This window comes from Grus americana, chromosome 1 (genome assembly GCF_028858705.1).
Source record: "Grus americana isolate bGruAme1 chromosome 1, bGruAme1.mat, whole genome shotgun sequence".
Lineage (NCBI taxonomy): Eukaryota > Metazoa > Chordata > Aves > Gruiformes > Gruidae > Grus > Grus americana.
In genome coordinates, this window is record NC_072852.1 from 13,448,666 (window position 1) to 13,462,859 (window position 14,194).

The 14,194-nt window shown below is 37.4% G+C and overlaps 1 protein-coding gene and 1 long non-coding RNA gene across 7 annotated transcripts in view; one reads left to right on the forward strand and one right to left on the reverse strand.

Annotated features, from left to right (window-relative positions):
* The window catches only part of MAGI2 (membrane associated guanylate kinase, WW and PDZ domain containing 2), a 776,571-nt gene that overhangs the window by 678,930 nt on the left and 83,447 nt on the right, over positions 1–14,194 (forward strand). For 4 of the 6 annotated variants that reach the window (XM_054828768.1, XM_054828739.1, XM_054828749.1 and 1 more), the window contains exons 11-12: positions 6,598–6,629; positions 11,518–11,710. In XM_054828768.1, the coding sequence (XP_054684743.1) occupies positions 6,598–6,629; positions 11,518–11,710 (225 nt within the window). The remainder of the gene's footprint in view (positions 1–6,597; positions 6,630–11,517; positions 11,711–14,194) is intronic. The other 2 variants (XM_054828758.1, XM_054828788.1) reach the window with 1 other exon arrangement.
* The window catches only part of LOC129207606 (uncharacterized), a 46,464-nt gene that overhangs the window by 11,206 nt on the left and 21,064 nt on the right, over positions 1–14,194 (reverse strand). The gene's annotated exons all lie outside the window — the stretch shown is intronic.

Sequence of the window (14,194 nt, forward strand, 5' to 3'; positions counted from 1 at the left end):
CAGTGAGATGAGATCAGGTTTAATTTCCCAAGGTATTCCTCTGCTTGAACATCATTTCTGACAAACTCTGTGTCACACTTTATGCTACTCTTCAAGAAATCTGAAAATTTGAAGGCAAGAAATATAGACTTGGACTCATGATGTCCCCAAGTCACCTGGAGAAAAGATGAGCCGCAGAAGGTGCTACCCCAATGGGATCTAAAGATCCAGCTTATCTTCCTGTGAACTGTGCCTGCTCTTTGCCTTATCTGTGGGCAGGAATGTGTTTGTTCTTTGAAGTCACTTTTCACAGGTGCAGTAGGCCAAAGAGAGAGAAAAATAGTGCTGATTTGGACTGAAGCACTACTTCTGTAGCAGTCTCACTTGGGTTGAGATCAGGAGCAATGGAGTAGTGGAGCATAAAGCAAAATGCCACCACAAGCAACTGTTGAGGATCAGTTTGTACCGTTGCGAGTCTCTTTCAGGCAAAAGTGTTTAATAACACCTGGGCATGTGTATATAGCCCTAAAGAAGACAGACCTATTTCACAGTTTCATTAATCTGAACCTGCATTTGATATAACAACTGATGACTGTAACCAGCCTTCATCTCAGTGCTACATCAGTCAATTGCCATGCTGCCAGTGTGTAGCCTACTGCAAGGGAAAAGACACTGGGTCTAACTGTATGTAATGTTGTGGGCCTGATCAAGCATGATGGGTCATTCATCTCACTCTCATGTGGGATGTGTTGATTTTTGACCCATTGCATCAGGTGCCAACCCAACCAAAGACCAAATGGATCCTCCACAGCATGGCACCGTCACGTTGAAGGACAGTTGACAACAGGACTAGCTAACTATGCTTGAAGAGCTAGAGCTCCCAGTCTTCTTACATCTGCTCTTTGTTTCAAGGTAAATCAACTTTTTGTTCTTGCTACAGTAAGAGCTCAATACTTAAAGCTGTTTGAAAAAGATGGACCTTTGAAAAAATACTACATGGTAATGATTAATTTTATTAGAAACAGAACTACTAATTGCCATTCCCTATATATCATCTGATATTTTAAATATGACATGACCAATTCAAACATTTTATCACCTGCTTGTTTTCATAAGTATTATTTCTGTCTATTTTAATTCATTGTTTCCTTTTAGATTTTGTTTATTATAGTATATAAATTGATTGAATTTACTTGTTCTCATTTTCCTGAAAAGGGGAAAATATTTGAACTATAATTGAATTAATTAACCAGGACAATGCTATATATTTGTTCTATGTATACCAAAAAAAATAAAAAAATTCTCTCTCCCACCAGTATTTTTGGAATTTTAGCTGGACAATATTTTGCATCTTAATGAGCGAGCCCAATTGTAGCTTGAGTTCTGTGCACCTAAGCCAACCACACCTACCATATCTCAACAAAAGGTAAACATACAGAAGGAGCAGCCAGATGTAATGTGAATGATAAGAAACAGTTCCCCGCATCCTGCTAACGGTGTACACTGTGAGTCTGAACTGGCAGAGAAGTTCTCCACTGTCACATTGATTTGAAGTTAGCGGGTATGTGACACCTCAGAAACTGAGGCCCCAGTGTAGGCAACTGATAGACATCTCAGGGATCCCAGTAAGAGAAAGAAAAAGCACAGAGAACAAAAAAATCTACTATTACACTAAATTTACACAGTAACTTTTCTAGAAAGGAAAACTTTTGTTGAAGTGTTGTCACATGGACGTTGATAAGATGCCCATGGAGTCAGTTAATGCTCTGGGAGTGCTCATCAGCCATCTGTTCATTGACTTCCAAACATCTACATGAGACAGGTCTGTGCAGTGCTTGGGACAGCTTTGCTCAGGAAGCCATATGCAGCAAGGCTTTTATAGCACAAAAAACCCCACGAAGCCCAGCAAAAGCTAATGGGCAAAACACTTGCTGTGTCATCAGTGCGACAAGTGATGTGGAGGGAAGTTGACGTGCCCTGAACATTGCTTTGGATGGAAGGGCTTTATCTGTGACGCTGGTGAGTTCCTCCCTGCAGCACTACCACACATCGTCACTGCAGAAATCAAACTGTTCCCGGGCTTCAGTTTAATTATACATACATGTCTGCCACAGAGGTGAACATCACTGAAGGTTCTGTGGTTTGGTTAGTTACTCTTGATTTACAATGTCTTAAGAACTTTTCCAGGACTCAGTGAAAAATAGTGAGGAAATTGGTTTATCTACTGGCTGGAAAAAAATAACGGAGATGGAAATTTAGCAAAAAACATGTACATGGCAGCAGACTAATAACCAAAGCCTGGTTTTGTGTTACTGACAATATGGAATATGCAGAATTCAGGGGGTTTACTGCAAACAAAAAAAAAAATCAGGACTGTATCTTGCAAATGCCCTAAATCCTATCTGATAAGCTGCGTTTAGCAAACTAAACTTTCCAACAATAAATATTGGCTGAAGTGTAAGACATTTGAAATCCGTAAGCAAATTTCATGACAAAAACACACTTAAATTTGTATTTAAGAAGAAATAGATAGGAGTGTGATGTGATTCTCTGGTTGTTATAGCATATCTGCATCAAAAAGGAGAAGTACAGTAAACTGAAGCTGGAATTTGCCCTCATCTGAGGGCATCTGAAAAAAAAGAAAAAACAATTTTTTTTTTCCCCAAATACATTTGAATTTAAAATCTTTTTTACTGTTACTGGTGGGTTTTAGTAAACTTACAACAACCATCACAGCTCTGATTTCCAGAGAAGCTCATTTTAGAAGGTGGTAAATATAATTTAAAAAGCAATATCGAAAATAATTTTTCTAACACTGCTTTATGAGAAAATGTAATTCTGATTTTTAAAAAGTGTATGGTTGTTACTGTACCTCAGCTTATTTATTTAAAAAGAAACAATTAAAATTTCAGTAAAGGTGTTGGCCACCAGCTGCTGTACCTTATTACAGTTTAAATGGCTGACATTGAAAAATAAATCATTATATTCTCAAAACTAACTTTGGAGAAGTATATGAGGTTATGTAATTTATACTCAGATGCTTATACGTTGCATTACATTACACTAGGTGGTGGCCATACTATTTTCCTCCTAGCATCTGGCTGAGTGGTGGTGGTTGCTCTTTGCAGAAGCCAGTAACCCCACTCTCCTCTCCAAAACTAATTCAGATCTGTACTGCCACCTTTACAAAAAGTGTTAATAAAGACTTATTTGAAACTAATAGAAAGATATGGGAGTCTTCAGAAAGTGAGCCACCACTTCTGTGGATCTAAGTTGGCTTTTATTTCAGATTTTAAAAGTGTATGTGAATATGGGGCTGAGGGGTGTTCATATGTATATGTATATAATATTCTCAGCTACTCAGGTTCATACAGGAGACATCACAAGTTGGACAGTTAGAGGTTAGGAGTTTGAGGAGGAAGAAGTGGGAATATGGAAGTGGGATGAGAAGGCTATAAGAGCCTATCCAGTATGTGTGCCTAGTTAGATGTGAGTTGATTAGAAGGTTGAGCAGTATTAGTACTGTATTAACACTCAAACGAAGTGAAGAACAAATTCCAGCCTTGCCTGTGAATCAGTACTGGATTGATGCCAGTCTGCTGGTGGCTGTCGTTCAAGTGGGGTCCCACTGTCACTGGAGGGGAATACCCACAGTAGGTAATGAATCAGTGCTAGAAAGTCAAGGGAAAATGTGGTGGTGTGAAATGAGGTCAATCTAAGTGAAAGTCCACTGTTTCTCATTGCCAGCTGTAGACGTGGCTGCAGAAGGCCAACACTGTTGACTATGCACTAAATACACTTTGTTAAGATATATTCTTCAGGTGATCTTCTGAGTCTCAATCTTCTACATGTAGAGGATTTGGTCCCATACTTTTGCAGAACACTATTTAAAGGTGAAAGTTAGAAGGAAGTATGCAGAATACACAGGAAAGCGCATTTTACTTTTATGCTTTTTCATGTGAAGTTTCTGTTACATTTAGAAGGTACTACATATGTATTAAACTCTTGAATTCTTGAATTTGCAGGAATGGTTGCATGTATTTATAATACCAGTAATAATTCTGGACACGTTTGGTTCACAACAATTACCCATAATCAGTCTCATGTTGAATAACTGATAATGCCATACATTGTCTAAAGGTCAGTTTTGTTTAGAATGGGAAAAAGAGTGTTTAGATCAGCTGAGAATAGAGATGTTATGTGAGGGAACATGAAAATTGCCATGAAATACATGAAAGATATAAGATAGGGTTTGCTTTATGGAATTAGGCCTTCATCTGCTTAGTCTAGCACCCAGTCTTTGACATAGGTGAGAGACCATCTCATCTTACACGAGGCCTTGGTCTAATAGCTGAATTTAAATCTGAAGAATGGATTTTAATATTAGTTCAGAGGTTTGTTACCTTTAGAGATGTTTGCTTCTAACACGCTTTTGTATACATATTGATATCCAATACTTTTTTCAAATCTTGCTTTGGATCTTTTAGTTCCGTGGCATCCTATATCCATTAGTTTTCTTAATATTAATTTCATGCCATATGAATAAATATTGCCTTTTATTTGTTTTGAGTGTAGATGTTGTCATTTGTATGTTGCAGTCTGTGCCCATAGCCTCCAAGCTAAATATAAGTCAATGTTCTCCTTGTTTAGGCAAATAATTGAATTTTTTTCATTGAGGGTTGGGCTTTTTTTAAATCTTCACTTGATGTACATGTCATTATTTATTTGATTTATAAATTTTATTTTTAATTGATACTAAAATTCTCTGGTAATTCCAGCAAAACCTATTTTTAGGTGGAGACAGTAAATAAATAGGAAAAAGTGACCTTTCAGTTAGACCTGGAGTAATTTTTGCTGACGATAAGTTATGGGAGGTGCACCCAATGCACCAATGGGGAGGGAGTGTCACTTCCACCATTTTTTTCCAAACACCGAATCAGAGTAGTAAGTTGATTTGAGATACATTTCAGCAAACCTCCTTGCAATTTTCAAGTCCTATCTTTAGCTCCAAGGGGAAAAATGTTTTTTAACTTTCACTCTTATTAGCTGTACAGAACAACAGCAGGTAATAAAAAGGTAGCCATCTGCCATCCAGGAAGTTATTTAAGAAGTTTCTACTACAGAATACTTAATGCTGAAGGTGATGTACAAGCCAGATCTATACAGAATGCCTGTTATCTTAGCTTGAATTTGCAGATGGAAAGAAATCTGTCTTCTTGTTAATATAGCAGGTTTTATCCAGACACAATAGAGTCAGTAAACATCAACCTTTCCAGGATTATTTTTCCCAGTATACTTTTTGTTTAAAAGTACTATCAACTTATACATCAGCATTACAAAACAGCCAGTATTTCTCTGCAAATGGCTCAAGTGCTTTTTCACTCCAAGATTTTTTCAGTCTAAATGAATTAGATATCATGGCAGAAAAAATTACCTCATTATCACAGAATTCTAGGAACTTTAAATACGATGTACAAATATAATTCTTGTTGTGATTTGTCTGTAGAAAGATACTTTCCCTAGTGTTCTCATGTTTTTAATTTTTTCTAGACTCACCTTAGAAAAGGAAATAATGAAGTCATTACTACTCTTACAGCTTAATTCATTTTTTGAATGAAAGAACAGCATTCCTATTAGATGTCTCAGTTTAAGCCCCGTTTCTGTTTCTGACAAAACAAATGAACTCTTTGTTATTAACTTTAAGTCTTAATTAGGAAGGTCCACAGACTTTTTTTTTTTACCTGCTATTAAACTGAGAATGAGTTTTTTAATGAAAGCTATTCTGAAAGCTGGTATTATTTTAAAAATGTGAACCAATATCCTTTGAAATGCTTCTTTCTATTTAATGTTTTGTAAGTTTTTAATATTGTGCTGCATAAGAACAGTGTTTACAATGAGAGTTTCAAATTATCTCCTTTTATGAAAAGGACATATCTGGAGTTTGAAACGTTTGTAAGCTACAACAGTTGAAATTCATGAAAGTCCCTAAAGTAAGTTGTCAATCAGTCAATAACCAAGGAAAAGGAGATAACTGGTTGTGTAGAAGAGGTAGTCATGTCTGACCACTTCCTAACTATGGTGCCCCCCACCCCAAAAAAAAAAGGCAGTATCAAAACAACTTTCCCAGTATTTGGCTACCTTCTCTGACAGGTGAAACAGTTATTTTTCTCCAGGTTTTTCTTCTAAAAAAATCTCTTGTATTATTAGGTTTTGTTGATGGGATGTTCTGAATTGCTTCTTCTTAAAGGCGCGACTGCATTTGACACATCAATACCAGGTCATTTGGTGTCTTATCCAATGTCCACCAAGACATTTGGAAGTCCTTTTGTTTAGTTCTTTTAATTTCAATCTAATCCCATGCTGTTTGTAAAGTATGGCAATGATCTCAATAGCTCCACTTGCATATATATATATATGCGCATATATATATATTTGCATATATTTTTTTCTTAGAAATTATCCCTTGTGGTTTGTGTTTTCACCCCTTGTGTGTAGAGAGTTTTCATATATATCAATATTATCTGCAGACCTGAATGAGTATGGGAGCAGAGATACCACCTAGCCTCCACTCTTTGTGCATCAGAAAAATCTGCTAACGTTATTTTTTGTTTATTTCAGGTTTCTTTTCTCCATGGAAAACTCCAAAGCCTGTAAGTGCCCTTTCAAAATTATACACATTGAGTTCATAAGATGACTATCATTCAAAGCAAATTCCTGTAGACTTTCATCTAACCCTCCTGTTCCCAGCTCATGAGACACCTCTCAGCAGTGCCCCAACTCTAGGTGAGACAGCATCAGGGGTGGCTTCACTAATAACCTCTGCAGATCTGTTGATTTGGAGTCTGCCAGCAGTGGTCTCGAGAAAGGAACATCTCAATGTTAAGATGGGTGTCAAGAACCAGAAATGCAGTGGCTCAAAGATGAAAGGTCTGGAGGAGAAGGCAGAAGAAGGCCCCAGCAATGAGGCCAGTCTAGCTGGCTTTCTGGTTAGCAATCTCTTTGAAATGGACACCATGCACTCTTTCTGGTTTACAAGTGGCTTGAGCTTAACATCCTTAAAGTGACTGTTGTTCTTTCTTGCATTAGTAGATCTAGGGCTGGAAATAGTCACACTTGAAGTGAGAGCTTGGAATAGATAACTTACTGAGGTGCCTTCTAACAAACATTTCTGTGTTTCTATGATTTTTGCATTAAATCCCAAGGTATGAAGACCTTTCCTGCTGTCAGATTGTAAGAAATGACTGTATTTATTCTGTTGACACCATATTATATCATTTTTTGAAGTTGTGACAACATTCACAGTGTAGAAAGAAAACATAGGCTACTGGTTTTGGTTGACTGGTTTATTTTGTTTTGTTCTGTTCTGTTTTGTTTTAATTTGGCTTTTTTATTGAGATTGTAAAGACCTTAAAGTACCGCTTATCTCTCATCAGATGTGTGTAGAGGAAAAAAAGAGCCCTAACTCTGCCTGAAGGCTTCTAAGAGCAATAGGAATAACAGCAGCAATATTTTCTAAAGGATTTATAGCTTTCTTATTGAATCTGGACAATTTCACATCCTCCCATATTGGATCATGGCACGTTTAATGCATACCAAAATAATTTTTGTAGCTTGTCAAGTACAAATAGCAACTAATTAATCAGCTGATGCCATCAGACTGCTTCAGCTTGTGGTGGTTTTGGTATAAAAGGCTAGAGGATGGATGCAATAAATTGGAATAAGTATTGCATAGGTTTGTTTATTCATCTAAGTAGCAGGACATTTGTGAAAATAAACCTGACTATTAAGGGCTAGCTTGTTCTCATCAGTTTAAGGTCCCTGCCCAACTGGGACATTCAACTTTTAATCTCAAGTAAAAAGTGATGAAATAGAGAACTTATTGAAGTTCTACTTATTGAAGATCTACATTTGAAGACCTCTCACTGTCAGTGCCCACCTCTTTACATACATATCAAATGTATAAATATATAAATATCAGCATATTGTTGATGTTTGTCTGTACAGTGTTGTTATACAGACAGTATAGTAGTTCATACTCAAGCAGCAGTTCCCAATAATCGGAATCTAGAGAAACAACCTGAGTCATGCAGTTATTCATGCAATAGTCTGAGGAAACCAGGGTTCACCAAATAATATGACACCATCATGTGCAGATACTGTACCTGCATGCAGGCTAACCATTCACAGCCAGCCTGTTTTGGGTAATCTCAGCAAGAGAGTTTACAGATGATTAACCAGGTTAACCTAGTGTGCATTCCTCTGTCTGTCACCACTTTAACTAGTAAAATAATCAGACTTAAATTTCTGGTGCCCACGACATGAAGATAAGATTGAAACCGAGTGCCCCTGACCACTGTCTGCAGAGAGTCTGAAGCAGTAAGGGCAGCACTGGAGGTTTAGAAACCCTTCCCAACACCACAGCAAAGCCCTGTAGGTGTGTAACAGGATAGAAAAACTGTAGATGGCCCAAAACCGGGTTTCTTTTCTGCTTGAGTGACTACTGTTGCACCTTTGTCCCTCTGGCCGCACGGGGAGAAGCAACCACCATTCTTTAAAGCAAAAAGTGGACCACGGGCCGTTGGCTGGAAGAGTAGACAAGTTCCTCTCCCTGAGGCAGAGGTTAAGGGATGGCGTGCAGTGCATCTCAGTGTGCTCAACATCCCAGACTAACCTGGGCTGACTGAAATTTCCTGTGATTTCTATAGTGCATATATTATATATATCATATGTAATACAATATGATTAGTGCAAAATGAACCTGAGCAATGTCACCAAAGCATTACCAGACTTAGATGTGGTGCACTGCACTCAATACCATGTTTACTCATTTCCAAGAGTGCCTTTATCTGTGAGCTAGCATTATAATAACTCACATTGCAAAATACTATGTGCCTATTTAACTACCTGATATGGGTTTGGGAGATATAATTACCCTTGTGTTTATCTGTTCATGTATTTATTGTGGCAGTATTACCCCCAAGTAAGACTATTTTGTTTGATTTTTAACTTCACACTTAAAAATTTAGAGCTAACCAGCAAGCAAGAATTAGACATATGGGACTCAGTAGAGCTTCACCAATTAATATCCAGTTTCTTGTCCTTCCTCCAGGAAAAAGTTTGCGTATCAAAAACAATTGTATTTTCCTTTCTCTTTTTAAAACCTTCTTTAAATATTTTAAATTTTTTCAGTTTCACGTTTTGAAAGAGGTAAGTGTTCTATTTCTCTGGCACTGTCCAAGAAATTAGGAAACTTTCACTTCTATGATACGGACAGGGCCCCACATGTCTTTCTGCTTCATAGCAATAAGATAGATAGTTTGGGTTCACTGACTTGTATTTTTTTTAGAGTCCTCACTGAGAGCAAAAACTAAACATAATTCTCCATTATTTTCCCTGATCATGAGGAATTTGTATTGAGCCCAGTTCTCCCTTTCTATTTAGATGTAGGAGTCATAATGAGATTTGTTTCTGGAGACCTTTCAATTAACACTTCCATGATACAATGATATACTCTATATATGTTTATATATACCTGAGGTATTTCCTTTAGAGCCAGAACTATCAGATATATTATTGTGATGTTTGTGTGACTTGCCACATAGGCTAATTTACCCAACCCACAGGATAAATTTACCTTGGTATGAAGGTACCCTAGGTACTTTTCTGTACCTAAGCTATTTCGATGAAAACTCAGGTATCTCCATATGTCACTTTATTGCACAGGTTCTGCATACCTATAGTGCACTCTCATATCACATCCCAGTCGCCATCTTTTGTATCTGACCCAAAATAAATGTGTCCGTCTTGAACAACATTGGCAAATATTGAATATAGTATTCCATATCTTCATTGGCATTTCATAGCACTGACACTTCCCTTTCTCAAACTAAATATCACACCCAACGCATACTAGAGCATGAAAGTCATCCTATGATTGACTGAGATACCTAGTTCTTTCTTTTCTTCGTTGTTTCTGATGAATCAGCCCTACTTACTACTGAAACTCTGACAGAAGCACAGCTTGAATTATAACACTACTCTGTATAAAAAATGAAGTCCTCAACAACTTAAAAAGGCAAATAGCCATATTCTGTTTATTTTGATGTGTGAAGCTGAGTGTCGGATCACCTGGGATGTGCAGAGTGACAGTTACTCACTATGTTCATCAGGAGGACTCTAAAATATCTGTAGTCCACATATACTTGATGTAGAAAAAGCCTGATGCTGTTCATCATCAGAATAGATGACCTGCGGAGCCAAACACCTCCTGGAACCAAGGAACTAGAAGCAAAGGATAACCACAGAATTTGTGGAGCAAACTTGCCGTAAACCTGCAGTCATCTTTGATAAGGCACTGCTGGTACAACACTAGAAGTTAGTGGTACTTAATTACAGTCCAGTTTGTTTCCAAGAGTCCCCTTTTGTCTAATTAACTGATTGTTGGGTTATGTGCGAGAACACACTGTTCTGGAGGCTTTACCATCCTCCTTCAGGAGGGGTCACAGGAAAAGACAAATATTAATTTCCTGGAATAAACTTTTGGTTTTGTTTAACTTAGCCTCTTCAAATGTATTTGCTAATGAAATTTAATTAGTAGCCAATTCCTTCAAAAAGAAAAATGCAGATCCCCAAGTCTTCTTTTGCACAGTCAATCGTATTATCTCCTTTCTGACTTGGTGTACTTGTGAGACCACCAAGGGCAGTCTTGGAGAAAACATGGACTGTGGTGGATTTCATGCACAGACAATACACTGCTGTGCACTTCTCTACTCAAGTGGTCTGGAAGAGCTGAAAAGCTTATCCTGTGCTTGAGAATTTAGTTGGATGATGCCAATGTCATTTTTTATATAAGAAACAGTAAGAAATGAAAAAGACTAAATCAGACTAATCCTCACTTTTCTCTCACCATGTTCTGTACTTTATCATTGAACATTCAACTATCACTAGATGCTCAAATACCTGCTGTAATAATTTTCCTTTTGTGGGTTTGGGGGTTTTTTATTGTTGTTGTTCAATTGATGCTGTAAATTCTGCTCACAATTACAGTATTCTGCCTCTCCCTGAGCAGCTAGCTATTTTCATGCATCTTAAAAGATACAGCATTAAGATCATTCAGTTGCTACCCCGTCTGGCCACTTCTTTGATAAGCACTACTTTCAGTTATGTATTTTGATGAATCTGTAAATTGTATCTTCACAGACCCACAGATTCTGCCTTTAGCAGAATAATTTCCAATAGCTCAGTGCATTCTGGGAGAGGCACTCGACATGCCTCAGGGGTAACGCTCAACCCTAATCCATACGGGATCATACTATCTGAGAAAGATCACATCTTCCCATGAGCAACAAATTAACAAGCAAATTTAACCAAACCGTTTTATAAACAGCACAACACACACCTTTCATCTCAAAAGGCAGCAAAGGGATTTGCTAATTTTACAAAATACATCTTCAACTGAAATCAGTGTCTTTGGTATCATTGTGGAAGTCACAGTTTTTGCAAAACTTCATCTTTATTCTCTGTATGTTTTTATTCCAGATGATGGAACGATGGGAAAATCAAGGCAGCCCTCAAACAAGCCTATCTGCTCCAGCTATGCCACAGAATATTCCCTATCCACCACCCACTCTTCACAGGAGTTCATTTCCCGATTCAGCAGAGGCCTTTGATCCACGAAAACCTGACCCGTACGAGCTGTATGAGAAATCAAGAGCTATTTATGAAAGTAGGCGTAAGTGAAAGCCCTGTTCACCCTGCTGACCATTTAATATTTTAAACTTTTGCCTATGAATGTGTCACTGCTGACATAATTTTCCATAATTTATCTTTTGTAATTTAAAGAAAGCAACTATAATCCCAGTTAATAGAGGCTGTTATAAATTATTCAAAAATTCTACACTTATACATTTTCCTAGATCTTGCTTAGCCTCTGAAGTTTTACTTTCATAGGTTTTTCCCCTTACATTTTTGCTCTCCTCATTTCGTCTGTTAAATCCTTAGTGAAGAATAGTGTATATGCCACCACATTTTGCTGTGCTATTTTTCTTCATAGTTAACCAATAGCAGGATGTGAATTTATCAATACAAAATTGTTTCACTTACTTTCACTTTAAAGTGAAGTTTATTAAAGAAATTTCAGATTTATTTGTTTTTATAAAAATGACTTTGACAAGTTTTCACGTTGTCCTCAGTAGCTAGAAAGAAACCCATAGCAGTAATAAGTACTATTTAAAGATCCATGCCAAACAATACTGAGTCATAAAGATTCCCATCTTGATTTTATTTTTCATGTTTTTGAGGGCTGTACCACATATTTTCTACAAGGGTAAAAGGGGTTAAACTTATTTACTCCTTTTCAGCTAAAAATGTTATTCTAAATTGTCCAGAGCTTTTACGCTTGTTAAGATCAAAGCTTCAAAATAACTGCTTTTTCATAGCAGTTATTACTTGCACATACCACCTTTCAATTAATTTTATAAATTACTTTAGCCTATAGACTAAATTACTTTATAAATTACACATAAAATATTGCACTGCTGCTGATCCGGATTATCCCATTAAAATTAGTCGGGCCCTGGGACATAGAGATAAACCTAAACTATCATAATCATAATGGAATGTACAAATTTCTTTAGCATGCAAAGGGATAGTCGGATCTGGTGAAGGGTCTGGAGCACAAGTCTTATGAGGAGCAGCTGAGGGATCTGGGGTTGTTTAGCCTGGAGAAGAGGAGGCTGAGGGGAGACCTTATCGCTCTCTACAACTACCTGAAAGGAGGTTGTAGCCAGGTGGGTGTTGGTCTCTTCTCCCAAGTAACAAGCGATAGGACAAGAAGAAATGGCCTCCAGTTGCAGCAGGGAAGGTTTAGATTGGATATCAGGAAAAATTTCTTCACTGAAAGGGTTATGAAGCATCGGAACAGGCTTCCCAGGGAAGTGGTTGAGTCACCATCCTTGGAGGTATTTAAAAGATGTGTCAGGCACTTAGGGACGTGGTTTAGTGGGACTTGTACTAGGTTTATGGTTGGACTCAATGATCTTAAAGGTCCTTTCCAACCTAATGACTCTATAATACTATGATTCTATGTTATCGTCCCAAGCACTGGGTTGGTGCTGCTGTTGCTTGCCTTGGCCATTTAATTACAGCATCAGCATTTCCTGTTTGGTTTTGATATTTCCAGTCCCTAGTAGGTAGAATATGCCAGAGGAACACCAAGGTTCATTTTACATCAACTCTAACTCGAACCTAGTCCCTAAATTGCATCTCAGATTCCTCAATTCTTTGCCACTGTGGCCAGTGCCACCATCTTCTGCCACTCTGGTCTATTAAGTGGAGCTTCTTTCAGTAGAGATTGTCACCTTAAAACTCACTTTCCATACTCCAGACCTTTTTTCATTTTGTTGTGTTTGGTTTTTTTTTTCTTTAATAGGTGCCTGAAAGTAAGATCTCAAGTTTATATCTAGGTACTTAAATAAATTCATGGCTTTTTTCAGCAATATCAAATACCTTATTCCCCCTAAATATGGATTTGAGAACTTATGTTAGACACCGTATAAAAAGTATTTGATCTGCAATTATAAACTGTTAGGTAAACTGTAGGAACTGGGCTTGCCAGTGTATTTATAAACACCATGTAGCCCATGCTGGCTGCTATTATTTACTAATGTAGCATCTTCCTCTGCTCCAGATGTAATTCTTGATTGGACAGAGTATTCAAGACTATGTACAAACAGAGGCTATACTTTTTGAAACTTTAAAACTCTTTGAAATCTGGATCAGGATACAGTGTGGAGCAGGCCAAAAAGGTTTGAAAGAAGTAGGACTAGATTTGAGCAGAATTTGGAAATAATTTTCAAACATCTTTCTCTTTATCTCTGTCTCTATCTCTGTCTCTATCTCTATCTCTTCTCTTTTACTTTGACTTTCCCTTGTGCATTAAGGGCTAGGGTGACAAATAAATTGAAAGATTTGCCAGAGCTGAAATGTTATTCCCCGAAGTGCTGGGATTTGGGACTATAAAAATAAATTAAAGGAGAAAGAAAAGATTACACAGTTAACAAGGGTTTTATCTAGCTCAGCACCTCTACTGAAAACACTCTTGACTTCATATACTGCTTTAAGGAACAGAAATCCTTTTGCAATCAATTGCTTCCCATATGGGTGCTTTCTAGAGATGAAGTATTTTAGCAAAAATCTGCACTTTCCATTCAGCAGA